Raw genomic sequence first — 12,815 nt, forward strand, 5'->3', positions numbered from 1 at the left:
GCCCTGACATTCTCCTACTCTGGGACATCGAGCTTTGGCAGAACCAAGGGCTTCACTTCTCACTGATGTCCAATAAGGCCATCCTCTGCTACACACACATGAAGCTGGAGCCACGGGTCCATCCATGTGTTGGTATTGTTGTTCTTATGGGGTTGCAAACCCTCTCAGCTCCTTCAATCCTTTCTCTAACGCCTCCATTAGGAACCCCGTTCTCAGTTGAGTGGTTAACTGTGAGCATCTGCCTGTGTATTTGTTGTGTTCTGGCAGACCCTCTCGGGATAGCTCTATCAGGTCAGCATGTACTTCTTGCCTCAGCAATATGGTCTGGGTTTGGTGGCTGTATATAGGCTGGACCAAGTCTCTGTTTCAAACTTTGTCTCCATATTTCCTCCTGTGCATATTTTTGTTCCCCCTTCTAAGAAGGACTGAAGCATCTGCACTTTGGTCTTCCTTCTTCTTGAGCCTCATGTGGTCTGTGAATTGTATCATGTGTAATCTGAGCTTTTGGGCTAATATCCACTTATCAGGGAGTGCATACCATGTTTTTTTTTTTTTTTTTTTTTTTTTTTTTTTTTTTTTTTGTGACTGGGTTACCTCACTCAGGATGGTATTTTCTAGTTCTATCCATTTGCCTACGAATTTTATGAAGTCATTGTTTTTAATATCTGAGTGGTACTCCATTGTGTAAATGTACCACATTTTCTGTATCCATTCCTCTGTTGAAGAACATTGGGGTTCTTTCCAGCTTCTGGTTACTATAAATAAGGCTGCTATAAACATGGTAGATAATGTGTCCATGTTATATACTGGAACGTCTTTTGGGTATATGCCCAGGAGTGGTATAGCTGGGTCCTCAGGTAGTACTATGTCCAATTTTCTGAGGAACCTCCAGACTGATTTGTAGAGTGGTTGTACCAGCTTGCAATCCCACCAGCAATGGAGGAGTGTTCTTTTTTCTTCATATCCTGGGCAGGATCTGATGTCATCTGAGTTTTTGATCTTAGCCATTCTGACTGGTGTGAGGTGGAGTCTCAGGATTATTTTGATTTGCATTTCCCTGATTACTAAGGATGTTGAACATTTCTTTAGGTGCTTCCCAGCCACTTGATATTCCTCAGTTAAGAATTCTTTATTTAGCTCTGTCCCCCATTTATTAGTAGGATTATTTGATTCTCTGGAGTCTTAATTTCTTGAGTTCTTTGTATATATTGGATTTTAGCCCTCTGTCAGATGTAGGATTAGTAAAGATCTTTTCCCAATCTGTTGGCTGCCGGTTTGTCTTAATGACAGTGTTCTTTGCCTTACATAAGCTTTGCAATTTTATGATGTCACATTTGTTGATTCTTGATCTTAGAGCATAAGAATTGGTATTACGTTCAGGAAATTCTCCCCAGTGCCTATGTGTTCTAAACTCTTTCCTACTTTCTCTTCTATTAGTTGTAGTGTATCTGGTTTTATGTGAATGGAGGTCCTTGATCCACTTAGACTTGAGCTTTGTACAAGGAGCTATTTGTATTCTTCTACATGCTGACTGACAGTTGAACCAGCACCATTTGTTGAAAGTGTTATCCTTTTTCCACTGGATGGTTTTAGCTTTTTTTTGTCAAAGATCAAGTGTCCATAGGTGTATTGGTTCATTTCTGGATCTTCAGTTCTATTCCATTGATCTACCTTCCTGTCTCTGTACCAATACCATACAGTTTTTATCACTATTACTCTGTAATACAGCTTGAGGTCAGGGATAGTGAGTCCCCCAGAAGTTCTTTTATTGTTGAGAATAGTTTTCGCTATCCTGGGTTTTTTGTTATTCCAAATGAATTTCTGTAGATTGCTTTTGGCAAGATGGGCCATTTTTACTGCCGGTCCATAAGCATGGGAGATCTTTCCATCTTCTGAGATCTTCTTCAATTTCTTTCTTCAGAATCTTGAAGTTCTTGTCATATAAATCTTACACTTGCTTGGTTAAAGTCACACCAAGGTATTTTATATTATTTGGGACTATTGTGAAGGCTGTCATTTTCCTAATCTTTTTTTCAGCCTGTTTATCCTTTGAGTAGAGGATTATTTGAGTTAATTTTATATCCAGCCACTTTGCTGAAGTCGTTTATCAGGTTTAGGAGTTCTCTGGTGGAGTTTTTATGGTTACCTAAGTATACTATCATATCATCTGCAAATAGTGATATTTTGACTTCTTCTATTTGACCTCCTTTTGTTGTCTAATTGCTCTGGTAAGGACTTCAAGTATTGTATTGAATATGTGGGGAGAAAGTGGGCAGCCTTGCCTAGTCCCTGATTGTAGTGTGATTTAGTGTGATTTGTTTCTATTTTTAAAATAACTTTTCTTTATAATTTGTTAGGGGATGTTAATATATACATTGTACAGGCTTATAATATTCTCATTGTTAAACAAGTGATGTAAATGAATCATTCACATTCACATAATTAAAAATAAAAATGTTTCAAAAGGGTAAGTCATCCCTTATTTCTATCTTCCTTCTTCCTGTCACTGTTGACCACAAACCCTGTGACCAGTTTATTTAGACTTCTTCAGACACGTGGACATCTACAGTTATTTTCTTGGGCTATGTTAGCATCTGACAGTTTGACTCTGGGTGACCATTTCTTGGCCTATCTGCCACTTCCTTATTTCTTTAGCCTCTTGTTGTACATCCCATCATTAACTCTTACTGTGACTAAAGCCTTCCCACGTCACGTGTATATTCATGTGCTAGTTTAGTTTCACTCTTTTATACAAATTTCACTTTATTTTGCCTGGAAGAAAAGATTAGTACTTTCAAATTTACTTTTAAGGAATTAAAAACTGTTACATGTATACATGCTCTGTACTACCTTCCAGTGTGTAGTAAAATGGGGATGGGATATGTGGGACAGCTGGAATGATTATTGGTGATGGTAACTCTTGTTGTTGATACATTCTTTCTGAAAAGATCAAGTGCACAGTGTACCAATAGCACAAATGGGGAATTACCAGGAATATCTCAAGCAAGTACCTTCTCCGTTGAGAGAGCTTGATCCTGATCAGCCTCGAAGGTTGCATACGTTTGGCAATCCCTTTAAACTGGATAAAAAGGTAACTCTGAAATGGTCTATGATACAGTTTGTTGGGTAGCTGTTGTCAATTTAACTAAAGTTATTTTGGGGGGAGAATATCTCATTAAAGTATTAATATTAAAGAATTTATCAATTAAAGAAGTGAGGTTGGTCGTACCACTTAAAAGTTGAGTAGAGGCTTAGTGGGTTAAGTGCTAGCCAGGCAAGCATGAGAGACTTGAGTTCAGCTCCCCAGAGCCCATATAAAAAGTCACACACAGCACTCGTCTGTAATCCTGCATTCCTTTGGAGTTAGACAGTTGAGTCCCAGAAGCTGATTAGCCAGCTAGACTAGCATGTACGGGGGCGAATGAGAGACGCTGTCTCAGACACGGAAGAAGGTGAAGACCCATACCAGAGATTGTCCTCTTACTTCCACATGCCCAGTATGGCAAGAACGTACCCCTTCTTCACTGCATGGAAATTGAAGAACATGGCATTTCCTTTTTTAGCATAGAGTAGAAAGGTAGAGAGATGTCAGAGGCTGTGAGAAGGATGAAGAAGGGAAGATAAGGATTAATGGGTACTAATCCCAGCTTCAGGAATAAGTTTGGTGAGCTCCTGACAACATTGTTATTCTAGTTAATAATAATGTGTTACTATATTTCAGAGTTGCTAAAAGAACATATTTTCAACATCCTTCCCCCATCAGTGTTGGCAATGTATTAGCCATGTTCATTATATTGAATCCTTTTATTTTTTTGTAAAGATTTTTAAACTTGCATGTGTATGAGCCTGTGATGTGTAGAGGAGCTTTGGTGGCTTGAGGAGTGTTCTGGATTAGCTACAACTGCATATGAGTGTTTGTAAACTGTTATGTGGTACTAGAAACAATTCGAATTAAGAACAATAAGTGCTCTTAGCTTCTGAATCCATAATTAAATTAAATCCTTCTTCTTCCTCTTACTCCTCCTCTTCCTTTTGTTCCTCTTTCTCCTCTTCTTTTTTTTTTTTTTTTTTTTTTTTTTAAACATATGGCACACATGCGGAAATCAGAGGGCAAATCTTTGTGGTGTCAGTTCTGGTTCTTTCCCACCTTTCTTGTGATCTGTGCTTTGAACTCAGGTCACCCAAAGTGCCCTTCTGCTATTCTACCTGGCCAGTCCTTGGATTAGCCCTTTCTACACATCATCCGTAGATCAAGCTGTCACACTGTATACCATAAATGTATAATTATTCATCAGGTACAATAGATGGTGGCCATTTATTAAAAATTATTTATAAATCCAAGAACATTTTATATTTGTTCACAGGGTATGATGATAGATGAAGCAGATGAGTTTGTGGCTGGGCCTCAGAATAAACACAAGCGGCCTGGAGAGCCAAGCATGCAAGGGATCCCCAAGAGGCGCCGGTGTGCCTCTCCACTCCTGAGAGGCCGAAGGCAGAGCCCTGCTGTGAACAGTCACATCGGAGGGAAGGGACCACCTGCACCCGTGATGCAAGCACAGCCGGGTCTTAGTAAACCCCTTCCTCTGAATAAAGGTAACACTTTGGGCTTTCAGATACTGCTTGCTATTTTGGGGTTCCTACGGGCAGAGATGTTTATAATAGAAACAGAAAGAGTGTTCAGCACAATCCAGAGAGTGTTTCTTGTGAGTTAGTATGTGGTAGCTTAGATGCCTTTTTGATGAATATTTTATAAATTTATACTTTGCCATGTTCTAAAATGATTTTAGCAAATCTTCAAGTATTTCAAAAATGGTTTTGGAAGGAATATTGTTACTACCAGCTAAAAATAAATGTTTTTCTGTTCAGTAAAACTCAACAACTAACTATAAACTGCATATTATACTGTGCTACAGATGTGAGCAAGGCTGTAGTAATTTCTGCCCTCACAGTAGGCAAGGAAAGAAAGTCATTGTTTAATCAGTTACCAGTGTGCTAAGTGTTAGAGAGTCTGTTCTAGAAGAATTTGACAGAAGGATGTCTGTGGTGGGTGAGGATTAAAGCTGTCCTGTGCTGAAGAGTCTAAGGAGAGCATGCAGAGGGGTCCATAAGGAGAAAGACACAAAGACCTGAGAGTTCTGTGACAGCATGGATGACAGCATTGGTACTGGGCGTGTTTGTTAAGAAGAGAATGGGATGACAATTCAGATCAGGGGTGGCCTTCGAACCTTTTAGAAAGATTCTGTATTTTATTCCAAGGATGGTGAGAAACTATTAACTAGTTCAGATGAGGTGGTAACCTGGTTAGTTAGCATTTTATGTATGGGAATATAGGTAACTTAATAAGTCAGTGTTAAGTGGAGAGAAACCCAATATTGTATACCATTTGATGGAATTATACAGTATTCTTCTATTAAATACACTTGTCTCTTTTCCTCTGTCCTATATTGAAAATCAGTGTGATCAAGCCTCTAGGTCCAGTAATTGCATGGGAAATAAAAGAGACAGAAAAACGGGTTAAATAACAAAAGAGGGAGGGATACAGTCAGAAAATTAAGTTTATAGGGAATAATAAGACAACAACAAGAATCTGTTGTGTTGTTTTTGTTACTGAAAAACATAACAAAAAGAGATGGAAAAAGGTTTTATAGCGTTGAAGGGCCAGTTATGATGCATGGACTTCACTTAGACCCAGAATCAAATAAGATTAAACTTTAAAAAAAGAAATGTACAAAACAGCCGAAGGGTGTCAGTGCTGACTGGATAGTTGATGTGGTACTGTAACTGTTGTGCCCTGGTGCATCCACAGGGCCTAATTAGTAAATGCAGATGATTTGACTTGACAGCGTGTCTTGAGAAACAGTAGGAGGGTTGGGAAAAGTAGTAAGTGTGAGTTTACTGTAATAGTGTGTTGATGATTTCAAAAGCTTTACAAATAGACCATGCAAATCAGAAACGTCCTTTGGTTTCTGGTTGTTTTAGTACCACCAATACAAGTAAAGGACAGAAACCTTTTTTAAAAAAATGAGAAAGAAAGAAGGACAATGATGTGTATATAAAACTAGTTTTGAGCAATTCATGAAGATGAAATGTTGGTTTTGCTTGAGAGTGTTTAGATGCTGGCATTGTGGACCTAGTCTATAGAAAGGCTAAAATAAAGATCAGATAGGCCTTTGTCTCCACCAAAAAGGCAGGAGGAAAGACCCAACTTGCTAATCAAAGAATGCTGTTTCTGTTGAACAAAATGGGTGTGGGTACAAATTCACTACAAATAAGGGAGTGGAAGAGAGTCCTCACCCAGTACTTCGCTTCTCCCATAAATAGAAAGTAGGTGTAATGCTGAGATAGAGGATGATTGGAGAAGTTAGAACTTAGAAGAGAATGAGGATATGGAATATCTTTGGGAAAGGGATAAGGCACATAGTAGGCTTGCTAAGCAGTGCAAGATCTAAACCTAGGTGGGAATTGAGACCACCCTGGTAGATCTGGCTCCTATTTTTCCAGCTATTGTCAATTGAATGTCTTCAGCTAATAGACAGTGTAAACTGGCCATTAAGTCGGGCATTTTACTTGATAGATCCATAGTGTGGGGTATTAGAAGTCTGTCATTGGAATATTTGTAAAAGTGACCTAGCTTGGGATCAAGCCTCGTAAAGAAGAAAGTGGATATATTGCAAGAGTCTGATTATTAGAAGAAAGTAGAGGAGCTGCTGGAGTGAAAGTTCACCTGTATTAAAGACACAGACCTGGAATATTGCCAAGGGAGCACCTGCATTTCTTGAGTTTGTTTAGGTGGGAAAGGTGAAGTGGGAGTGGAAAGTTTGTGAGGTGAGCTCTTCAGTCGATGATACTCTGCATAGACACTGGTGCTGTAGAACTTGATCAGATTGGAGCGTGAGGAGTGTCTGGAGTCCTTGTTAAACTTCCTGTTCTCATGCAAGTCAAGACTGAAGCACAAAGGAAACATTTGAGGGCTCTCCACTGGGGGGGGCTTAGAATGCACTGTGGACTAGATGGCAGCCGCATGTGCACTGATGAAGGAAATGCATGAGGTTCTCAATCCCCCTCCTTTTTTAAAAAAGAATTAAATACGTGAGATTTTAAAATTACATTTAAGAGGTGGAAAAGTCAGTGCCTGTCTCACTTTTACACTCAGGAGACAGCTATTTATACTCCATGTGTGAAAAGGAGAGCAGTGGTTTGTTTTATTTTTTAAACAGGAGAGATTGCTTTTCATTAAAGCAGAAATTACTGTGATATGTATTTTTTCTTTATTCTTTTTTTTTTTTTTTTTTTTTTTTTTTTTTTTTTTTTTGGTAAGCCTTAACCTTAGCCAGAGGCTGGGAAACAGTTGTGGAGAATAATGAGTAAAGTGTTTGCAAACCATGGGGTAGAATTTAGAGTATGTGATGGAGGAAATGGAGGGAGCAGAACCAGGTCTTTACATGGAGATACAGAATGGGCTAGCTGAGGCTGGAGGCTGGTGAACAATTGGTTCGTGTCTAAGAGTCTTCTATTTATTGGCGAGCTACTAAGCTTTGTGTCTACTGTCTGAGCTGAAGTGACCACCCGATTCCTTGGCATGTCCAGGGGCTGAAAGGACAGATGGAAGACAGTGTTCTGAACTGTGCTCTATTTGGTGCTCCTGGCAGAATCTTGAGCAATAAGCACCATCCAGTGTTTACTCTTCTCTCTAAAGAATATATCTTAACTTTAAAATTTAGTTATTTGTAGTAATTGTGTTACTTTAGCATTTTTATTCTGTACTTTAATACTAGATCTCATTTTTTGTTCCATTTCGTTGGTTTAATTTCAGAAGCTACTAATGATTCAATAGTAGACGATGTGGTTGAAAATCATGTTGCTGACCAACTTTCATCAGACATGACACCAAATGCTATGGATACCGAATTTTTAACATCTCCAGCCAATCTTTTGGAACCATCAAGTAACCATACAGAGGCCCTTGGTCATGAACATTTAGGAAACAATGACCTCACTGTTGGTGGATTTTTAGAAAATCATGAGGAGCCAAGAAATAAAGAACAAAGTGCTGAAGAGAATACACCAGCATCTTCGCTCAACAAAGGAAAGAAGTCGATGCACTGTAGAAGCCATGAAGAAGTCAACACTGAACTAAAAGCACAAATAATGAAAGAGATCCGAAAACCAGGAAGAAGTACGTACAACTAGAAACAAAACTTGTTAGTTTCTTTCTCTCCGATTAGGGACAACCAAGTCAATTATAAATATTACTCTATATTACTCATGAAGTAATATCTGAACTCTTTTAAGGTTTAAATTCATATTCAGCTGGAAAACACTAAATAATTGAATCTTGGTACTCAAGGTACTCCAGTGTGGGAGGTAGATATCAGGCAGTCTGTCTAAAGAAGACTCTAGAGATGTAGCACTTGGATGTAGCTGCCGTAACTGGGACCTAGAATCTTGACAGATAGGTGAATAATACTGCATGGCTTGGTGTTGGTTGACAGTATAAGAGGTAGAGCCCCTGTATATCCCCATTCAGTTGTCAGCACTGTCCTGAGTGTTTGCTGCCTGTCACCATGAATGAGTTATGATAGTAATCCGGATCATGTGCTTAGGCCTCAAACCAAAGTCATTCAGGCTGTCACATGAATGCAAGAGAGCAAGAACTGGGAATGGTGTTCTGTCATCCGTTCAGAATACAGCAGACACTGCTTCGATGGTGTAGAAGAAAGTAGAAGGGCCTTCAACAACAACAAAAGTACTCGGGAGGTTTTATCTTTGTTGATTCATACTTTGATGCACATAACTGTTAAAAGTGGTCTGTAAAAGGTTTGAAGAATGATATTTTTATGTAAAATATTTCTGTCTTGAGTATAAAGCCAGTTAATTGTTTTTCCTTCTCTTTTTTTCAGAATATGAAAGAATCTTCACTTTACTGAAGCATGTGCAAGGCAGTTTACAAACAAGGCTCATATTTTTACAAAATGTCATTAAGGAAGCATCTAGGTAAAGAAACTTGTTTTTTTAATTTGTCTTAATTTTTTTTCTTCATTGCTTTTTGCTGGTGTTATAAATCTGTAATTTCTTTCACCTTTCTACGTTGATAGTTATTTTGAGTGATTAGAAGTAACTTGAAAAAGTAATATTTGAATGCAGTCCATTTTTACATGAGAAGACAAGTAATCAAGGGGGTTGGTTCAGAATCCAAAGATTATATGCCTTTCTGTGTGGACTGAGTCAGTATTATGAAAAGTAGCAATGAAGACAATGAATTTGTAAGCGTAGTTGTATAACCTTCCAGATATTTACATTTTTTTCACTATTTAAGTTTTAATATTATGGAAAAATCATTGCTTACATGATCATCTTAGTGTAAGCATAGCCACCCACTAACTGCTCCTCTGTCTCTCCCTCGCTGCCTCAGGCAGCGAGGGAGAGACATGCCTCAGCCTCTAGGTCATGACTGTTTTGGGGGCATGTAGAACAACCCTTCCATAGTGGTTGCCCAAGACCACTGGAAAACCTGTTTTACATTCTTCATAACAGTAGCAAAACTACAGTTACATAGTGCTGAAAATAATTTTATGGTTGGGGTCACTCAACACAAGGAACTGTATTAAAGGGTCACAACATTAGGAAGGTTGATAACCCCACTGCTTTAGATAGAAAGGATTTTTATTCTGTTTTGGTAGGGTTTATTTTTGGAGTTGCTTGGGTATGGTCTAATTGGAATGCTGAAGATAAAGCTATATGTTTTCACATAAGCTGAAGTATTGAAGTTATTCTACTTTTAGTGAAAAGTCTGTTCTGTCTTTTGTTCAGTTCAAACTATGCCTTGAATTATTAGTGTTCATTTCTGAGGCAACATCTTCCCACGCACCTTAGGCTAGCCTTGATCTTAGGTTTCTTCTGCCTTAGTCTTTCAAATGTTGGGATTATGGGAATGTGCCCAAATGCTAGTGTGTCTTGGATCCAGTTGTGTTCCGTACACATGCCTTTCTGCCACCTTTGTTGTGGAATTTGGGGTCTATTTGCAACGTTCTTCAAGTAAAGCAGTAGAACAGAATGCGCAGTACACTCTGAAAAGCGTCAGTGACATTAATGACTCTGTGTATGGTTTAGTTTACCTGTGCTTGTTACTGATAAACATTCTGTGATGCTTGATGTCCTGGTCTTCACATTATAGTAGAACACTGATTTCTTTCTTTAAATGCTACTATCAATCTTTCATTTTTATTTTGTAGGGAGTATATGATACTACAAATGACTGTTTTGCAATTCAACTTTACTATAATGTTCAGAGTCCTTATGTGTGTTAGTATTTTTTTTTCCCTTTTTCTTTTTCAGTGATAGGAAGAATAACTATTCTTCCCTTGTTTCTAAGACAAGATGAGTTCTCTTAAACAAAAACTGTAATTCAGTTCTGGTTTGAACAGTAATTTACAAACTTTTCATTAGATTTGTATAACTTTATTTTGTGTGTTCCACACACATTGGGTGGGGGTCAGGACAGGTTTCAGAAGTCATTTTCTCCTTCCATATGAGTTAAGAGGATATCAGGGTTGGTCAAGGTTGGCTAGAGCTTCATCATCTTCCCAGTTATTTTGCTAGTCCCTAGCAGGTGCTTTTTTTTTGTTTTGTTTTGTTTTTTTTAAGTTGCTTTTTTGAGACTATAATATCATGACATCATTTTTCTCTTCCCTTTTCTTTCTCTTCAGAATCTCTCAAATATCCCACCTTTGCTTTCAAATCCGTAGCCTAGTAACAATTGTACGTTTGTACGTATATACGCATGTACGTATGTATGTATGTTTTTAGGGCAAACCATTTTGTATTAGATAACTAATTGGTGGGTCCTTCCTGTAGAAGACTACTTACTCCTCCTGCTCAGCATTCCTTAGTTATCCATTAGTTCTCCGTTGGGGCTGAGACCTCCCTCCCAAGTCTCTGTCCACTTTAGCGTGTGTCTATTAGACTGTACTTGGTCAGCTCATGTTCAGGTAGTTGCCAACAGATTTTATGTGTTGGTTTTCATTTTTTAAAAATTAATTATTTCATTTATTTGCATTCCAGACGTTGCCTCTCCTCTGGTCCCTCCACCACACTTCTTCCCCAGTCCCTCCACCACACTTCTTCCCTCCCCCTCTCTTGTTTTTTGTTTGTTTGTTTGTTTTTAATTGTACTTTAAAATAAATGACTCCCAAAGCCAGCTTTTCTCTTCAAAACATATATACTGTCCATTAATAGGAGATTAAGAAGACTCTTATTTTTTTCACACAGGTTTAAGAAGCGAATGCTGATAGAGCAACTGGAGAATTTCTTGGATGAAATTCATCGGAGAGCCAATCAGATCAACCATATTAATAGCAACTAAAGAAAATAGACCGTGGCCGTTTATTTCATTATCTTCTCCAAATACAAAGTAAATACAAGACTGTTGTAATCTTGTATTCATTCTTTGACATGCATTGTTGGCTATTTGAAATACTAAAACATTCTACAGTTCCTTTCCATCATTTTACAGTGACCTTTTCATTTGAGCTTATTTTTGTAAAGTGAAAAGTATCACTAAATTTTTTTCTTGTTTTTCTCTTTTTTAAACAAACTAAAACTATTCTTCAAATCCTCTGCTTGCCATCGGCTCTTGCGTGTCAGTTTCCCTCAGGTTATATTTTCTTAGACCAACCTTTAAAGTTGTCAGCTCTGTCAAGGTTGAACTTTGCCAAAAAACAAACAAAAAACAAAAAACAAACAAAAAAAGAAAGAAAGAAAGAAAAAGAAAAAATTAAAACAAGTTACTTTGTAATTTTTGGGGAAAAAAAGCACATACATTAAATACTAGGTAATGTTTTGTATATACAGTTATTTTGGATATATTATTGTAAGTTGTACAAATGTATTTTGAAGAATATTTAAGAAAAGCACTTTTGTTATTCCATCAATAAATGCTCTATTTTACTCTTGTGTGGTTTAGGAAATAATCACATTTAAAGTAACTACTTAAAAACATTCTACAACAATGGAATTTTAAAGGCCTTGCTTTTTAGCATTAAAAAAAAATACACAACATTTGTTAAACTGATGTAATTCTGTGTTACATAGCCTGCATTGTCTTTTTAACTGTGTTCTTAGTTTCTGTTGGCCATGTCAACACACTCCACTCTTGCCTGGATAACGGTAATGCCTATGACTGTGGCAGATAGATGGGTACTTTTAGATGAGTTGGGGCATTATTGGTTTCTCAACACCTTTCCATCTCTTATAGGATTTAGATGACACTCAACTCCAGCTGTTAGTTAGGTGTGGTAGCTTTAGGGCGTATCGTATTTGGAAATGCCTAGTATGCCATCCTTTGATCCCCTGTCATGCTTACATGAGTTTGCAACACGATCTTCAGAGGGGATCTCTTGGTTCTGCTCTCTGATTCTCAGACTTATTTAGACGCTAACTGAGAGGAAACAGACTTAGGATGACTGTACTCATTTTCTTTTCCCCCTAATTTGCACAGGATGAGGATATCTGACATTTAGCATTTTAGCATTCTCCATCCTCACAGAGCTCCATCTGTACTAAGGATGTGACCCTGTATCCTGACTCATGCACATATTCATAGATCACTGCTGTGCCTTTAGTGGTTTGGAGGGAGCCAGTAGAAAAGTTGGAATTTTTAGATTTGGAATAATCAAGGGGGAAAAAACCTTTAAAATTATTTTTTTAATTGAATTATTTTTAGATTAATAATATTTGGATATCATATACCCTTAAAATAAATTGTAAATACTTATGAAGGAAAGCATACATACAGAAAACATTTTTGAGGTCTG

General features: G+C 37.8%; 1 protein-coding gene across 3 annotated transcripts in view; it reads left to right on the forward strand.

Annotated features, from left to right (window-relative positions):
* Positions 1–12,815, forward strand: part of INTS6 (integrator complex subunit 6) — a 78,256-nt gene that overhangs the window by 53,405 nt on the left and 12,036 nt on the right. For 2 of the 3 annotated variants that reach the window (XM_080926651.1, XM_080926653.1), the window contains 5 exons: positions 2,949–3,091; positions 4,365–4,596; positions 7,817–8,179; positions 8,904–8,997; positions 11,272–12,780. In XM_080926651.1, coding sequence (XP_080782777.1) covers positions 2,949–3,091; positions 4,365–4,596; positions 7,817–8,179; positions 8,904–8,997; positions 11,272–11,365 — 926 coding nt within the window. In that variant the 3' untranslated portion in view covers positions 11,366–12,780. Of the gene's footprint in view, positions 1–2,948; positions 3,092–4,364; positions 4,597–7,816; positions 8,180–8,903; positions 8,998–11,271; positions 12,781–12,815 lie in introns of those variants that run through there. The other variant, XM_080926652.1, reaches the window with a different exon arrangement.

Source organism: Micromys minutus, assembly GCF_963924665.1.
Source record: "Micromys minutus genome assembly, chromosome: 12".
Classification (NCBI taxonomy): domain Eukaryota; kingdom Metazoa; phylum Chordata; class Mammalia; order Rodentia; family Muridae; genus Micromys; species Micromys minutus.